Below are 17,280 nucleotides of genomic sequence, written 5' to 3'. Positions count from 1 at the left end.
TTAATTTCTGTCTTCTAAAATGACATACAGTAGGCATCAAATAAAATTGTTTTAATAAAGACCTCACTGATTCTAAAATGAGTATTATATCCTTTATGTACTGAAAATACAACTGACTACAGAAAGCACGAATGATTTATCTCACAATAGCCAACTCCAAATTAGGATAGGGTAATAAGTTCAGGTGTTGGTGATGCTCTGCCATTCTCTCCTATTGTGCCTGCATGTGCCTGTCCCCTCCTGTCTGGATAAGCCAATTGTTGCCACGTGCCTCCACCCTTTTGGCCAGTTTTCCTTTGACAAAACTCTGGTGTGGTGGGAGTCAGTTGATGCTCTGTCCATATTAGGATGGACCATCCACTACAAAAAGGGTAAATCAACCATGGCCTTGACACCAGATACAACAAAGACCAACCTAGAGGTAAGTATTCAATCTGCTGCTACTAAGAGGAGCAGGCAAACAGGTGGATAGAAAGATAGATAGATAGGTAGATAGATAGATAGATAGATAGATAGATAGATAGACAGACAGATTGATCAAATTAGATGGAAGAGGATAGATAGATACTGTAGATAGACAGACAGATAGATTGATCAAGTTAGATGGAAGAGGATAGCCAGAATGATAGCTAAATGGATCAACAGACATTTGGGTAGTGGATACAGAGGCATAGCTGACTACACATCCTAAGTGAGAGACAGACATACAGCATTCTGTACAAGGACTCAGAGTGTACCTGCAGCACTGCTGCTGTAACACTGTTGGATCTGAATGCTTCTTGTCTGTTCACTTACAGCAATTGACATCATATCTGGGTAACAGATCAACTAAAGGCTTGACCAAAACAAGGTGAGATTTACACATGAAAATATCACTAAAACAATAGTTAAGTCAAGTTTATTTATACAGCGCATGTCATACACAGGGATTAATCAGTGTGCACATGCAATAGTGGGTTTTACAAGCAAGTATTTCTTCTGAAACTTGAGAGGTCTGAAGGGTGTGTACTATTCAACTATGTCTGATAGGTAATTTTGTCCCATTCCATTTAGTGATTCATAAACGAGCAATCATGTGAGTGGAAGCTAATGTAGAGACAGACTGTAGGTGTTGGGATAGAGTGTTTACTTATTTGTTAACGAGAGCCCTAACTAATGTATTTTGTGTCACCTGAAACAGTTGGATGGATTTTTGTTGTGTTTGATATCAGAACTCTCAGTTTGCCAGTGTTTTTGAAGTGGCAAAAAGCTGATTTGATTATTGCTTTTATGTCTCAAGGACATTGATTAAGTTGTTTGATATATTGAGGACCAGAGAACAAGAGGACCATAGTCAGTAGGGGAAAGGGCCATGTACATTTGGGAGTCATAAGCATAACTATGAGGAAATCTAATTGTTCTTGAAGATTTGCTGCTGATGTTAACAAAGAAGCTCCTCTGCTGTATGTGTAATTGGAGCCAACTGATAACTTTACCTGTAAATCCAACTCAGTGTTGGTGTAGCAATATGCTAAATTAAGTTACAATAACACGAGAACTGACATTTTTCCTGCATTTAGGAGTGTGTTTTTCCCCCAACAATTTTGTGCTGTTATGTTTTGCAAAAACCTGACTGAAGGGTAATCAAAACACCAATTTGACCATAGAAAGGTTGTTCAGATTGCCAGACAGAAATCAATTAAATTATGAAGCATATATGCTGCTATGAGGTGAATAAAAGATTTGAGGCAGATCATGAAAACTAATATAATAAAACCTACTGGTGTTTTTTTGTTTAGTTTTTTTCATCATTTTAACTGTTATGACCATACTTTTACCATAATATCTTGTTTCAAACCAGGTTAACTTCACCAATCTGATTGTACTTACTTCAAACAACTCAACAACACTCACCTCAGTATCTTAACAGTATTGGCTAAGGGACTTAAGTTCTGCCTGTCACATGCTAGTCTTAAGATGTAAAATTGAACTTTTTTAAACACTCTGACTTTTCAGTGCTTGACATATTCCGATAATCATGTCAAATAATAATCAAATAATTTACATTGCAGTCTTCACCATGGGTGATGCATTGATGGCAGAGTTTGGGCATGCGGCCCCATTTCTGAGGAAGTCAGATATGGAGCGTCTGGAGGCCCAGACTCGCCCCTTTGACATTAAGAGGGCCTGCTTCGTGACAGACCCTGAGGTTGAATTTGTGAAGGGAGTGGTCCAAAGTAGAGATGGTGACAAAGTCACTGTTCTTACTGAGTTTGATAAGGTAATGCATGGCAAATACATTTTAAACCTATTTATGAGATTTTACTTATTGACCTTACTAAATCACTGGCATTCCTATATATTTTTCCATTTAGCTATTATTTTTAACTTGAAAGCTCACTTACTTTCAGCTTACTATAGAAATGCAATTGTTGTAATTCTTTTTAATACGTTTCTCTGACTATATATATATGATACACAAAGATGAAGGAGAGCTTGACTAAAGAGACTGATTTTGTTTCTATTACAGACTGTCACTGTAAAAGAGGACAATGTCCACCAACAGAATCCGCCAAAGTATGACAAAATTGAGGACATGGCGATGTTCACCTTCCTGCATGAGCCTGCTGTGCTGTTTAACCTCAAAGAGCGTTACGCAGCCTGGATGATCTACGTGAGCACAAACATGACACTCTGTCCATTAGTAGCAAAAACAAATGTCCAAACTTAACAAATATTTCTTTCCATACACTTACAGTATTTTGTTGCCTCATTTGCTTACATTGATCATAATCAATAGTATGTTCATCTGTACAGACCTACTCTGGGTTGTTCTGTGTCACTGTCAATCCCTACAAGTGGTTGCCAGTGTACGACAAGGAAGTTGTGGCTGCTTACAGAGGCAAGAAAAGATCAGAAGCCCCTCCCCACATATTCTCCATCTCTGACAATGCTTACCAGTACATGCTCGCAGGTAAAGATCTTTTGTTAAAACAACCACCTTAGCACTAAATGCGTATGCAATATATCGAAAATTAATGACAAAAGGTCATCAACGAATCGTCATGTTGCATTTAAATTGATAGCATGAATTCATGAATATAACATGTTCTTGATTTAATATTAACATTTCATGCTTGTACATTATTACACAGACAGAGAGAACCAGTCTGTCCTTATCACGTGAGTATAATCCAGTCTTTAACTTTAAAAGTCTTGACTTGTTGATGAGGGAACCTTCACATACTTTTTTTTTAACCAACAGCGGAGAATCTGGTGCCGGAAAGACTGTGAACACCAAAAGAGTCATCCAGTACTTTGCTAGCATTGCAGCAGCAGCCCCTGGAAAGAAGGACCCCAGTTTGGAGAAAAAGGTAAATCACCTCACTGTGTCAGTAGTGTCAGTAGTAAATCATAATCAATTTGGATTTTACGTTACCTTTGAAATCACAGGTCCAGCTTAACCAATCACGTTGATCAGTGATTCCTAATGCTATTTCCTACTTCGCCTAACCTCTACAAACTGCTAATAAAGAACACTTGGCAATCAGGAAATTATGCATTTACCTTTCCTGTATAAATTCACGTATTCTTCAAATTGCAACTTGTAGATGTTTGCAGGTATGACTGTTACCTTTTACCACGGCCACTTCTGATTTCAAAACTAACTAAACTAAACTAAAACTAAAATTCTAGTTGTTGATTAACCTGCCATCCTGGTGGCTGAGGAATACACATTGACAGGAGCCAAACTAGTATCTTCTCAGTAAAATGAAAATGCGCAGAGATACTGCTGGGGCCAGGCGAGTCTCCAAGACTCCATTATAAAGATGAATTGATACAGTATATTCTGTATTTTTTCCCCAGGGCACATTGGAAGATCAAATCATCCAGTGTAACCCTGCTCTGGAGGCTTTTGGCAATGCCAAGACCATCAGAAATGACAACTCCTCCCGATTCGTAAGCCCTCTATTGATTTTCAACTCGAAATCCACTCTTGTGAATTCCAACTCAAAATCCACTCTTCTATCACTGCCATACTGTATTTAATTTTGATGTGTCACCCATGCTAGGGTAAATTCATCCGTATCCACTTCGGTGTGAATGGCAAGCTATCCTCAGCAGATATTGAGACCTGTAAGTATACACTATAAGCCCTCTTTGACCGTCTTCATCTGTGGAGACCAAAGCAATAGCTTGAAATGTATAATTACTCTTCAATCCCCCAGATCTGCTGGAGAAGTCCCGGGTCACTTTTCAGCTCAAGGCTGAGAGAGACTACCACATCTTCTACCAGATCCTGTCCCAACAGAAACCGGAGCTGCTGGGTGAGAAATGCATACATCTCCAGGCATTTGAGTGCATGAAAGAGAAATAAAGGCCTCTGTCCAGCAATTACGTTTTTTGCACTGACCGCAGCTATTTTCAATACAAATTCTATGAATTTCAGCATTCACAACGCTCAGCGCCCTCAGTGGTAAAACGCAATCGCCGCTGACTGTATTTTTACACAGTGCTCGGAGTGCTGAAAGTTGAAATCTGTTCAACTTTTAGAACAGCAATGGACTTGCCAATGTCACTTGTTCTCTCTGGACGGCCAATCATGATTGAAGAGGGGGAAACCTCATAACCTCACAACAAACACTGAGAGTGCAGAGCAAAGCGCTGTTAAAAGGTGGTTGAGGGCACTGTCAGCACAAAAACATGATTGTTGGACACAGGGTCTAATTAATAAATTGTTTCCTTAGCTCAGTTATAGTAGCTTTACTTGGCCTATGGTCTTGCTTTCTTCAGAGATGCTGTTGATCACCTCCAACCCTTATGACTACGCGTTCATCTCCCAAGGACAGACACAAGTAGCCTCTATTTGTGATGCTGATGAGCTGATGGCTACTGATGTGCGTAGGCCTGCTTTCACTTTTCTATTTACATATACAGGGGGGGGGGGGTTCTTAGACTTAAGTTACTTAATGGAATATTTGTTTTGTGACAGGATGCCTTTGATGTGCTGGGCTTTTCTCAAGAGGAGAAAAACGGTATTTACAAGCTGACTGGTTCCATTATGCACTATGGCAACATGAAGTTCAAGAACAAGCAGAGAGAGGAGCAGGCAGAGGCTGATGGCACTGAGGGTGTGTATCAATTTTGCATGTTGGATGTTATTCCCACTTATTACACCACTCTTCATAATGCTGAAGAATGCTCCATGCACTTGAATGGGCCTTCCCAACATTCGGAGGTCTGTTATTTCTGTTATTTCTGAATAACTGACTGTTGCTAAGTATAACAGACCGCTTTTAAGGAAGTTCCCAAGCAGTCCGGTCACCGGCAGAACTTCATTCAAAAGTGAAAGCAATCGGTTGATCAACTGCGTTCTAAAGAATGTTTGATTCAGGTTCAGCTTGTGTTGCAAACTATTTGTTTCTAAGCAAAAGCCACGATGAAACCGTAATAAATAATGTACAGTCATATCATGTAGAGTATACTTTTTCGCTTTGGCAAGTGTAATAAGCGGGATAATGTAAAGAACGCCGCATTATCGGGAAAATCCACTGGCACACCAGGGTCCTGTTCGTGCTGTCGGGACATATTTTCCCGATAATGACCAGCGTTCTATGCTTTATCCCTTACATATTATGGTTAAATATGGGTAGATAACTGTAACTGTGCGGTTTTAATGCCAGATGCCGACAAAGTCGCTTACCTCATGGGCCTGAACTCTGCTGACCTCATCAAGGGTCTGTGTCACCCAAGGGTCAAAGTAGGAAACGAGTGGGTCACCAAAGGACAGAATGTAAATCAGGTAATATCAGAATTCAGAATCAGCACTCTTGTGAAATGATAGTATTATAAGTATTATACATATTAATAGTAGCTAACTACACTGAGTCCCTAATACTGTATGTTGTACAAGGTATAGCTACTGTATCAAAGGTACACTATGCAAGATTTTTACCTTAAACAACAGGGCTGTTATAAACCCATGCCTGTTGGTGTTTAATTCTATCATTAAAACAGCGATCAAAACTCATCCATTGGCATTTTTCATGTCATTCATTTCTCCTTCATCCTTACTGTAGGTGTACTACTCTATCGGAGCCCTGTCCAAGTCAGTGTATGAGAAGATGTTCAACTGGATGGTTGTCAAGATCAACCTAACCTTGGACACCAAACAGCCTCGCCAGCACTATATTGGTGTGCTGGATATTGCTGGATTTGAGATCTTTGATGTGAGTTTCAAAGCCTAGAAAAACCCTATAATTTTAAACAAAATATATAATATTAACAAAATCTCCATTGTCTTGCAGTTCAACACCTTTGAACAACTTTGCATCAACTTCACTAATGAGAAGCTGCAGCAGTTCTTCAACCACCACATGTTTGTGCTGGAGCAAGAGGAGTACAAGAAGGAGGGCATTGAGTGGACGTTCATTGACTTTGGCATGGACTTGGCCGCTTGCATTGAGCTCATTGAGAAAGTGAGTGACTTTTTATCTACTGCTATATTTCTTTGAAGGCATAGATCACTATTAATAATACTAATGATACGTTTTATTTGGAGCACCTTTCATGGCACTCAAAGACACCTAGTTTTCTTATTTGTGTGGTTGTAAAATGTTTTGAATAATCATACTTCCATATTCTTTCCTCCCTAGCCCATGGGTATCATGTCCATCCTTGAGGAGGAGTGCATGTTCCCCAAAGCCAGTGATTCAACATTCAAAGCTAAGCTTTATGACAACCATTTGGGCAAAAATGCCTGCTTCCAGAAGCCAAGGATTGTCAAGGGGAGACCAGAGGCCCATTTCTCCCTGGTTCACTATGCTGGCACTGTTGATTATAACATTGGCAACTGGCTGGTGAAGAACAAAGACCCTCTCAATGAGACTGTGGTCGGACTCTTTCAGAAATCATCTCTTAAGATGTTGTGTGCTCTCTTCGCTAACTATGCTGGTGCTGACTCAGGTAGTCTGTCAATCTTCTCCTAACTAATCCTGTGATAATCATGAATTAACGTGTAAAGAGCTGATGGAGATGTGATATTTTAATAGTCCAAGAAGAGAAGTCTGGCGGCAAGAAGAAGAAGGGTTCTTCTTTCCAGACTGTATCCGCCCTTCACAGGGTAAGTGTGACAGGTTAAATCAACATACTGCACTTAAGTGAAGGCATTTTTTAGAATTACATATTCTTTTAAGCATCTCTGGAAGATGCTATAGACACTTTAGACTTCTGAAAATAAAACTCATCTGTACTCATCTTATTTATTTATTTTAAATTATTTTCTTGTAATTTTTTTGTTCCTTTTATCCCTTTTTGGCTTGACCTAATGCAGCCTACTTTCTGTAAACAATTACCGCCAACATTGTTGTGTGGCAATGAAGTATATCTATCTATCTATATAAATCAATGGGCCGACTGGGGTTCTGTGCAGTCCTACGGATTTTTGTTCTCATTTAAACGTCTGAACAACAGGAGAATCTGAACAAGCTGATGACCAACTTGAGGTCAACTCACCCCCACTTCGTGCGCTGCATCATCCCCAACGAGACCAAGACTCCTGGGGCCATGGAGAATCCTCTGGTCATGCACCAGCTGCGCTGTAACGGTGTGCTGGAAGGCATCAGGATCTGCAGAAAGGGCTTCCCCAACAGGATCCTGTATCCTGACTTCAAACAGAGGTACAATATGTTTTAGTATACATTTCTCATTACAACATTGAGAGAACATGTCTATATCAGGACTATTTTAAACTCTTTAGATACCGTATCCTGAATCCTGCAGCTATCCCTGAGGGACAGTTCATTGACCCCAAGAAAGGAGCAGAAAAACTGCTTGGATCCCTGGATATTGACCATGAGCAGTACAGATTCGGACACACTAAGGTGCTTTACACTATAATGTTCATAATCCTTCAATGTTAAAGTAAAACGGTGACACTTTCTGAGGAATCTTTTCTGAAAGGTGTCATCAGTTCAATTTCATATTGATGGTACATGGATAAGCACAGGACTGATGAACACATCTGTCATTTTCATAAACCATGCAAGCTAAGCACAATGTAGTTGGTCCTTCGGGTTGGAAACCCCACAAAGATGAAATTAATATCGCTAAAAAAGTGTTCAAAAGCTTTTGGGTCATAAACAACTGGGCTGCTGGCAGAGTTTGAAATGTCTTTGACATACAGTATTTTATGCAGCTTTCTAAAACTCTAAAATGCATGTTAAGCCTCATAACATTCTAATTCTAAACAAAACTGTTGATTCAAAGGTGTTCTTCAAAGCTGGTCTCCTGGGTGTCCTTGAGGAGATGAGAGACGACCGTCTTGCTCTAATCATCACTGGTTTGCAATCAAGAGCAAGAGGAATGCTGGCAAGAATTGAATTCCAGAAGATTGTTGAACGCAGGTAAATAGGTGTACTGGTTGAATGAAGGATGTCATTCCACAAAAATGTACACAGAGCAAGCAAGTAACAGTGGTTTAATAATCATTAAAATGATCAAGAAACTATTCTTCATATCAGGTATGCAGGTGAAGTAATTTGATAGTCTTTTTTCTTTACCTAAATTCCATTTATTCATTGCAATTATTTTCTGTAAGCAACACATTGCATAATCAACATGTGTTAAATATGAAAGTGTGACCACTTAAACACGCAACATGTTTTTGAAATTCTCTGTTTAGAGACAATGAATAATATCATCTGTGTTCCTCTTCATTGCACATTTTCCCCCCTTTCAAATCCTCAGGGATGCCCTTCTTGTCATTCAGTGGAACGTCCGTGCATTCATGGGGGTCAAGAATTGGCCCTGGATGAAAATGTACTTCAAGATCAAGCCCCTGCTGAAGTCTGCTGAGTCTGAGAAAGAGATGGCAAACATGAAGGAAGAATTCCTGAAGCTGAAGGAGGCCTATGCCAAATCTGAGGCTCGTAGGAAAGAGCTGGAGGAGAAAATGGTTTCGATTCTCCAAGAGAAAAATGACCTCCAACTTCAAGTCCAGACTGTGAGTATACAGTACTCTTCAATTTAACCAGCGACTATTTATTAGTCAAAGTGAAATTGTAAAGTTATATTAATGAAAGATCGACCTATATCCACGAAATATCCAAAAGCATATACAGATCTGCATGTCTACTTTTATCTGTACCTTCAATCTATCAATCTACAATACTTCATTACAGGAACAAGACAGTCTTTGTGATGCTGAGGAACGATGTGAAGGTCTGATCAAGAGCAAGATCCAACTTGAGGCCAAATCCAAGGAGCTGGCTGAGAGACTGGAAGATGAAGAGGAGATGAATTCAGAGCTCACTGCAAAGAAGAGGAAATTGGAGGATGAGTGCTCTGAGCTAAAGAAGGATATTGATGATCTGGAGCTCACCCTAGCTAAAGTAGAGAAAGAGAAACATGCCACTGAGAATAAGGTTAGCAGAAGTAAAAATCTCTCTAATCATCAAGGAAAATGTTACTAATCAAGTCAAGTAATTAAGTAATCAAGTAATAATTTGACAATGGTCGACTTTACTTTTAGGTTAAAAATCTGACTGAAGAGATGGCAGCACTGGATGAAATCATTGCCAAGCTGACCAAGGAGAAGAAAGCACTGCAGGAGGCTCATCAGCAAACGCTGGATGACCTTCAGAGTGAGGAGGACAAAGTCAACACTCTGACCAAGGCCAAAACCAAGCTGGAACAGCAAGTTGATGATGTAGGCAATAAAACCAACAGGCATTTATTTTTCACTGCATGAATTTGATAGACACTTACACAATTCCTTTTTTTCCCCCATCCGAAATAGCTTGAAGGGTCCCTGGAACAGGAAAAGAAACTCAGGATGGATCTTGAGAGAGCTAAGAGGAAGCTTGAGGGTGACTTAAAGTTGACCCAAGAAAGTCTTATGGACTTGGAGAATGACAAACAGCAGCTAGAAGAGCGGCTGAAGAAGTATGTACAAACCAGACAGTCTCCTATAAGTAACAAAAACAGAGAAAACATATATTCCATTGATATTTTCATTGGCTGTTTCAATACAGGAAAGACTTTGAGATCAGTCAACTTAATAGCAAGATTGAAGATGAACAAGCTATGAGTGCCCAGCTCCAGAAGAAACTGAAGGAGCTGCAGGTAAATGAAGAATAAAAACTATTAAGAAATAAAACATAACATTTTGTGAAAACATATGTATATCTATCACAGAATTTAATACAAATAAAATACACTTCCTATTTTACTGTCCTTAGGCTCGCATTGAGGAGCTGGAGGAAGAGTTAGAGGCTGAGAGAGCTGCCCGAGCCAAAGTGGAGAAGCAGCGGGCAGACCTGGCCAGAGAGCTGGAGGAGATCAGTGAGAGGCTGGAGGAGGCTGGAGGTGCCACTGCTGCCCAGATTGAGATGAACAAGAAGAGGGAGGCTGAGTTCCAGAAGCTGCGCAGAGATCTTGAGGAGTCCACTCTGCAACATGAGGCCACTGCTTCCACACTGAGGAAGAAGCATGCAGACAGTGTAGCTGACCTCGGGGAGCAGATTGACAACCTTCAGAGAGTAAAGCAAAAGCTTGAGAAGGAGAAGAGTGAGCTCCGTCTGGAGTTGGACGATATTGTCTCTAACATGGAGCAGGTCTCTAAGGCCAAGGTTTGTTTAAAATGTATAAAAGAAAGAACCTGTATAATGGGTCTCACTGAACTCTCTATATCGACAACAGTTTTCAGGAAATAGTACATCAGAACAACATTGTGTATTATTTTGTCAGACAAATTTGGAGAAGATGTGCAGAACACTGGAGGACCAGATGAGTGAATACAGAACGAAGGCTGAGGAAGGCCAGCGCTCCATCAATGACCTCACCATGCAGAAAGCCAAGCTTCAAACTGAAAATGGTAAGTCAAAATGGTAAAACAACTTATTAATTAAATACATGTACTGTATCAAGAAATGAAGCATTACAATTGAAATATGTATATTCTGTTTATTTAGGTGAGTTTGCAAGACAGTTGGAAGAGAAAGACTCACTTGTTTCTCAACTGACAAGAGGCAAACAGTCCTACACGCAGCAGGCTGAGGATCTCAAGAGGCAACTTGAGGAGGAAGTGAAGGTATTGATAACTTGCAGAAAAAATCTTTCAATTACTGTATCACCAGACTAAGCTCAATCTTTTAAGATTGAACATTAGTCTGGGAAGTCTGTGCTACAGTATGTTTCTACTGTACAAGAGGCATGATCAATGGGCATAATTCAAATGACTCTCTACACATCTGGATAGTCCTTCAAGCAATTAGACCAATGATCCAGGAGTGCCTGGTGGATGAGCTAGGTTGTGATTGGTTCCATCAAACGTGGACAGGAAGCAGGATAGATAAATGTGTAGGTTTCCGGCCTGAGCTGCAGGGCGAAATCCAATCGGCGACAGAGCAGGCTCGGTTTTCCAAGTCTAATCTTATCCTATCCACAGGCCAAGAACGCACTAGCCCATGCAGTGCAGTCTGCGCGCCACGACTCTGACCTCCTGAGGGAGCAGTATGAGGAGGAGCAGGAGGCCAAGGCTGAGCTGCAGCGCAGTCTCTCCAAGGCCAACTCTGAGGTGGCTCAGTGGAGAACCAAGTACGAGACTGATGCCATCCAGAGAACTGAGGAGCTGGAAGATGCCAAGTAAGGCCCTGGGGAACTGACTCTGTATGAATTGTTTAAAACTGATGCTTAGACATGGCATGTACATTTGTCACTTTCAATTATTTTTTCCTCAGGAAAAAGCTGGCTCAACGTCTGCAAGATGCAGAGGAAGCTGTGGAGGCCGTCAATGCCAAATGCTCCTCCCTGGAGAAAACTAAGCATAGACTGCAGAATGAGATTGAAGATCTCATGGTAGATGTGGAGCGATCCAATGCTGCTGCTGCTGCTCTAGACAAGAGACAAAGAAACTTTGATAAGGTAAGAAAACAGTGAGATGATCAAAAACACCATGGCCAATATTCCTTCACATGATTATCAGATTTCACTGAAAGATTTTCACCTGAACAGGTCTTGGCTGAGTGGAAGCAGAAGTATGAGGAGTCCCAGACTGAGCTGGAGAGCGCCCAGAAAGAGTCCAGATCCCTTGGCACTGAGCTCTTCAAACTCAAGAACTCTTATGAGGAATCTTTGGATCACCTTGAGACCATGAAGAGGGAGAACAAAAATCTCCAAGGTCTGTTTGATGCTCCCTTAAGACAAAACTTATATAATTGACAAAGTGACACCACACAACTAACTAATCTTCATCTGCTTTCCAGAGGAAATTTCTGATCTCACTGAGCAACTTGGTGAGACTGGAAAGAGCATTCATGAGCTTGAGAAGGCCAGGAAGACACTTGAGCAAGAGAAAGCAGAGATCCAGACTGCCCTAGAGGAAGCTGAGGTACTGTACAATTATACAGATCAAAATAATCAGAAAACTAGTTTCCCTCATTCAAAGATATCATAGGGTGCTTGTTTTTTACAGAAATATACAGTATAACTAAGTAGATTATTATGTTCCTATATCTCCATAGGGTACCCTTGAACATGAGGAGGGTAAGATCCTCAGAGCTCAGCTGGAGTTCAATCAGGTCAAAGCTGACATTGAGCGTAAACTTACTGAGAAGGATGAGGAGATGGAGCAGGCCAAGAGGAACCAGCAGAGAGTGGTGGATACCCTGCAGAGCTCCCTGGAGTCTGAGACTCGCAGCAGGAATGAGGCTCTCAGGGTGAAGAAGAAGATGGAGGGAGACCTAAATGAGATGGAGATCCAGCTCAGCCAGGCCAACAGGCAGGCAGCTGAGGCCCAGAAGCAGCTTAAGGGTCTCCATTCACATATGAAGGTAAAACAATGCAGCACAGAGCTCTGTAATCCCATTGACAGTAAAGAGATCACTAACTGCATTGGTGTGCATTCCTAAACTTCCTAATTCCTAAACTTGACGTAACAGTGTCAAGTTTAGGAATGAGACAACGAGGTCTGTTAAATCTATAATGACCGCTGCATACTAGAAAAGCACTCAAGAGAGCGCAGACCTCCGCCTGTATTGTTCTTCCTAGGTTGTCATACATTTGAACCTAAACTATTCAGATTGCCACCACGTGGCCATACCATGCCATTACACTGCTAAGCAAAAAAAAATGAATTCCTCCGGAATCACGGATCACTCCCAAAATGTAATCATTTCTTCCATGGATAATTTCTGACCTTGCCTGATTTCATCGAAATCCATCCATTAGTTTTTGAGTTATCTTGCTAACAGACAGACGAACAGACAGACAGACAGACAGACAAACAAACACAGAAGAAAACATAACCTCCTTGGCGGAGGTAATAATGACCGTCAATGGCAACTGGTTCTGTGCTTTTGATCCACCTCATTCATATCAATCCGCAACTAATCCGTTTGCTTGATGGAATTTCATTGAAAGTGAAACTCAGCTAATAAGATGTTGCCATACAACAGAAACTGTTCTTTCTGTGTGGAGAACTATTTATTTTGCTAGCGGAAGCCACGAAAGGTAGCAAAGTCATTGCTAAAGACACGCTGTGTTAAGTTTCTTTTCTCGTTTTAGCAAGTAGCTGTATAATAAACAGGATAATGTATTGTCCACTGGTGTCCCTTCAAGACAAAGCAAAACCCCTCCGTTCCGGGCTCTGTTCGTCCTGTTGAGACTTATGTAAGGGATAATCAACGACGCGCCGTGCGTTTATAGGAAAATAATGCACGTTCGAAGTGGTAATAAGGACCCGACGCCGCAGGCGGAGGGGACTTTACACTTCGATAAGTGCATTATTTTCCTATAAACGCACAGGGCGCGGAGTTGATTATCCCGCTTATACCACTGCTACTATCATTTTCGTTTATATTGCCGCTGTCTTAGATATAACGTTGCTGTTTTTACCGTTACATTCATATTGGCGAATTGATATTCAAGTGTAATTAGCCCAAAAAAAGGAACTACTTCATAGCCGTGCGGTATATAGAAAAATAATGCACGTTCCAAATAGCGCATCACAATAGGAAATTTGACTAAGCAGTGGTATAATTTCCGATTATTACCGGTGGACAATTTGTTATCCCTTACATAATTGAAAGCACCTTCCCAATATTAAATCTATATAATTACCGCTACAAAGTGTAAAATGACTGCTGTCAATAGCAATACCTTGTGCTTTTGATTCACGTCTTTCACATCACATTTTCACTGACAGTCCAGCTAGTAATATGTTACCATGTAACACCTGAAACTCTCAAGTTCTATATGTGTGGCAAACTATATCTTTTGTCAGCAGAAGCCACGAAACGGTAGCCAAGTCATATTTTAATGCATAGTAGGCTATGTTAAGTTTATTTTCTCGTTTTGGCAGGGTGAACAGAACCCCGACGCGCAGCTGAGGGGTTTTGGTTCAACCTGAAAAGACAATACCTTACCACTTACATATTCACCTATAGCACTTTTTACTCATTATATACCAAAGATTTCACTCAATGATTTTTCCATCTTCTCGACACTGCAAAATGTAAATCTAACCAAGTGTGATTATCAAATTATTCCACTGCTTGGTTGAATTCCCCATTGTCCTGCGTTCTATAAGGGTGTGCATTATTTTTTTTATAGATTTGCACACCTATGAAGTAGTTCCAAATTGTTGGCCGTATCACACTTGAATATTAATTCGCCAAACTCGTTGTGAAGTTTAAATGAACTGTCACCTTGCATCCAAGCTGTAATATACACACGTTCAGAACACAGTAACATTTAGCAAATGACGGAGGTGGCTTTTAGCTAGTTGAGTGGCAGTAGGCTAAGAAAAATAGCGATCTTTCAAAGTTAACGTTAATCAGAATCCTGAGATATGCCAGCTTTTTTACAACAAATTTACTTACTGCATTGGCAGATAAATTTGCTTGTTTTCATGAAGAACTGACTTAAAATAAGTAAACCTTTCCTTAAATTACCGTAAGTCAATTGATTTCATAAGAAAGCACTAGGTGAGTCTGTTTTTGTAGTGAAAACAATACCAACTTATTAAACAATGTTAATCTTGATATAGGATTAAAACACTTGGTTAGATGTTATTAGACAAGCAATTTTTTTGCAGTGTATTCACTTACTGATAGTTGTGCATGTAGTCAAAAGTATCTTAAAATAATCCGTATTAGACTACATTCCATCCATCTTGTCTGAAAAGTGCAACTTTTCTTTTTATTTCTGCTGTAGGTTAACTATCTTTTTGAATAGCTGAATACAATCAAACAAGAGTTAACTGCAACAAGGTTAGGCCGTATTTTAACAATCTGAAGAATACATGTTTACATTTCTAACATGTGTACATTGCAGGATGCCCAACTGCAGCTGGATGACGCTCTACGTAATAATGATGATCTCAAAGAGAACACTGCTATTGTGGAGAGACGCAGCAATCTGCTACAGGCTGAATTGGATGAGCTCAGGTCTCTGGTGGAGCAGACGGAGAGAGGCCGGAAACTGGCTGAACAGGAGCTGCTGGACGTCAGTGAGAGGGTGCAGCTGCTGCACTCTCAGGTAAACCCTTAGCATGGTGTTTTTCAGATATTTTAAGACACAGATTCCATGTGAAACAGACCATCACGAACATTTCTGTCTGACCACATAGAACACCAGCCTGCTGAACCAGAAGAAGAAGCTGGAGGGTGATACATCACAATTGCAGAATGAAGTAGAGGAGGCTGTGCAGGAGTGCAGGAATGCAGAGGAAAAGGCCAAGAAGGCCATCACTGATGCTGCCATGATGGCAGAGGAGCTGAAGAAGGAGCAGGACACCAGTTCTCATCTGGAGCGCATGAAGAAGAACATGGAGCAGACCATCAAGGACCTGCAGCACCGTCTGGATGAAGCTGAACAAATTGCCATGAAGGGTGGCAAGAAGCAGATCCAGAAGCTGGAGTCCAGGGTAAATGCTGTGTTTTTGTAATAATCAGTGCACAACTCCATATAATTACAGGTAGACATATCACCATTTGTTCAACATTTACTTTATTTGTCTACTTTTAGGTGAGAGAGCTGGAAAGTGAGGTGGAAGTGGAGCAACGGAAGGCCAGTGATTCTGTGAAAGGAATCCGTAAATATGAGCGCCGCATCAAGGAGCTCACCTATCAGGTATATTAAATTATACCATATCAAGAAGACGTTTTTAATACATAATGCTTAATGCTGAAATTCACCCACCTCTCCAATCTGTAGACTGAGGAGGACAAAAAGAATTTGCATCGTCTTCAGGATCTGGTGGACAAACTGCAGCTGAAGGTCAAGTCCTTCAAGAGAACATCAGAGGAGGCTGTAAGTGACATCCACTTTCTCCTTAGTTTTTCCTTCTCTTCCTTATTTTATCTGTTATCAAAGTTGTTTAATCAATTAACTGCTGAATATGCAAATACACAATACATTAAATGCAAATCATGTGCACATTTCAGGAAGAGCAGGCCAATAGCAACCTGGGCAAGTTCCGCAAGCTGCAGCATGAACTGGATGAGGCTGAGGAGAGAGCTGACATAGCTGAGTCTCAGGTCAACAAGATGAGAGCCAAGAGCCGGGATGCAGGTGGCAAGGTGAGAGCAACAGATGCCACTGACCAATATATTACTATAAAACACTGCACTATACTTTCAGCCTTTAGCAGTACTATAGTCTCTCTCATAGTGTTTAAAGTCATTAGGGCTCAAAATTGGCCGTAGCGATCAGTGAAATGCTGGTTTAACGTGAACGTGAAAGTAGTTGGCAGATTAATAATAGCTAATTTTGACCCCTGACAATCATATTCATCCACATATTATATATATTTTTTTTTTTTTGCTTTATCACAGAAAGGACACGATGAAGAGTGAAGCTCTAAAGATGGACATGAAGTGAAAAGTTCTTGTTTGCCGTGTTTTAGTTTTCAGTATGGAATGCATTCCAATACAATCACTTCAAAAGTGTTTCTGTTGTTTGTATATTCATGATATAAACCGCTCACAAAAAGTAAGGAAACTTGACTTTGGCCCATTATATCTCCCCTTTAGTAATACCAACCAGTAAAGTGTTTCATATCATTTTTATCGTTGATTTGTCACCTTTACAATGAGGTATAGCTTGTAAGCATAGGGCAATCATGGAATGAGCAACACAAGCAAACGTGTAAGTAGTGCCAACGAAAAATGTGCCAAAATGGCCTGTTAAGCTGTTGGAATTCACCTTTGTTACTTGAAGAATTGACGATTGCACTCTCCCACAGAAATGAGGAAAACAAAACATGTTAGGCATACATTTGTTCATTTTATACTCAGT

General features: G+C 40.5%; 1 protein-coding gene across 1 annotated transcript; it reads left to right on the top strand.

The window, feature by feature from the left end:
* The first annotated feature begins 384 nt into the window (after nucleotides 1–384).
* On the top strand, nucleotides 385–16,931 carry LOC134065834 (myosin-7-like). The gene is made up of 39 exons (XM_062520926.1): nucleotides 385–421; nucleotides 798–850; nucleotides 2,052–2,260; nucleotides 2,510–2,653; nucleotides 2,797–2,953; nucleotides 3,135–3,162; nucleotides 3,245–3,353; nucleotides 3,847–3,939; nucleotides 4,053–4,116; nucleotides 4,209–4,307; nucleotides 4,774–4,877; nucleotides 4,973–5,111; nucleotides 5,664–5,782; nucleotides 6,060–6,209; nucleotides 6,288–6,458; nucleotides 6,636–6,945; nucleotides 7,032–7,102; nucleotides 7,453–7,658; nucleotides 7,739–7,862; nucleotides 8,248–8,384; nucleotides 8,728–8,983; nucleotides 9,162–9,404; nucleotides 9,512–9,688; nucleotides 9,779–9,924; nucleotides 10,014–10,104; nucleotides 10,221–10,610; nucleotides 10,729–10,855; nucleotides 10,953–11,071; nucleotides 11,429–11,625; nucleotides 11,721–11,904; nucleotides 11,995–12,160; nucleotides 12,246–12,370; nucleotides 12,504–12,812; nucleotides 15,316–15,519; nucleotides 15,611–15,907; nucleotides 16,009–16,113; nucleotides 16,198–16,293; nucleotides 16,428–16,562; nucleotides 16,818–16,931. Exons 3-39 carry the CDS (start codon nucleotides 2,060–2,062, stop codon nucleotides 16,836–16,838), a joined length of 5,814 nt encoding a protein of 1,937 aa, XP_062376910.1. The 5' UTR covers nucleotides 385–421; nucleotides 798–850; nucleotides 2,052–2,059; the 3' UTR covers nucleotides 16,839–16,931.
* The last annotated feature ends 349 nt before the right edge of the window (nucleotides 16,932–17,280 follow it).

This window comes from Sardina pilchardus, chromosome 19 (assembly GCF_963854185.1).
Source record: "Sardina pilchardus chromosome 19, fSarPil1.1, whole genome shotgun sequence".
Classification (NCBI taxonomy): Eukaryota; Metazoa; Chordata; class Actinopteri; order Clupeiformes; family Clupeidae; genus Sardina; species Sardina pilchardus.
This window is presented reverse-complemented; position numbering and strand designations above follow the sequence as displayed.

What these genes read in the sequence shown, in the direction of transcription:
- LOC134065834 (XM_062520926.1), top strand. Translation starts at nt 2,060, where the DNA reads ATGGGTGATGCATTGATGGCAGAGTTTGGGCATGCGGCCCCATTTCTG. An exon ending in GACAAAGAAACTTTGATAAG is followed by an intron (nt 11,905 to 11,994) that starts GTAAGAAAACAG and finishes TCACCTGAACAG; the next exon opens with GTCTTGGCTGAGTGGAAGCA. An exon ending in TGCAGCTGCTGCACTCTCAG is followed by an intron (nt 15,520 to 15,610) that starts GTAAACCCTTAG and finishes CTGACCACATAG; the next exon opens with AACACCAGCCTGCTGAACCA.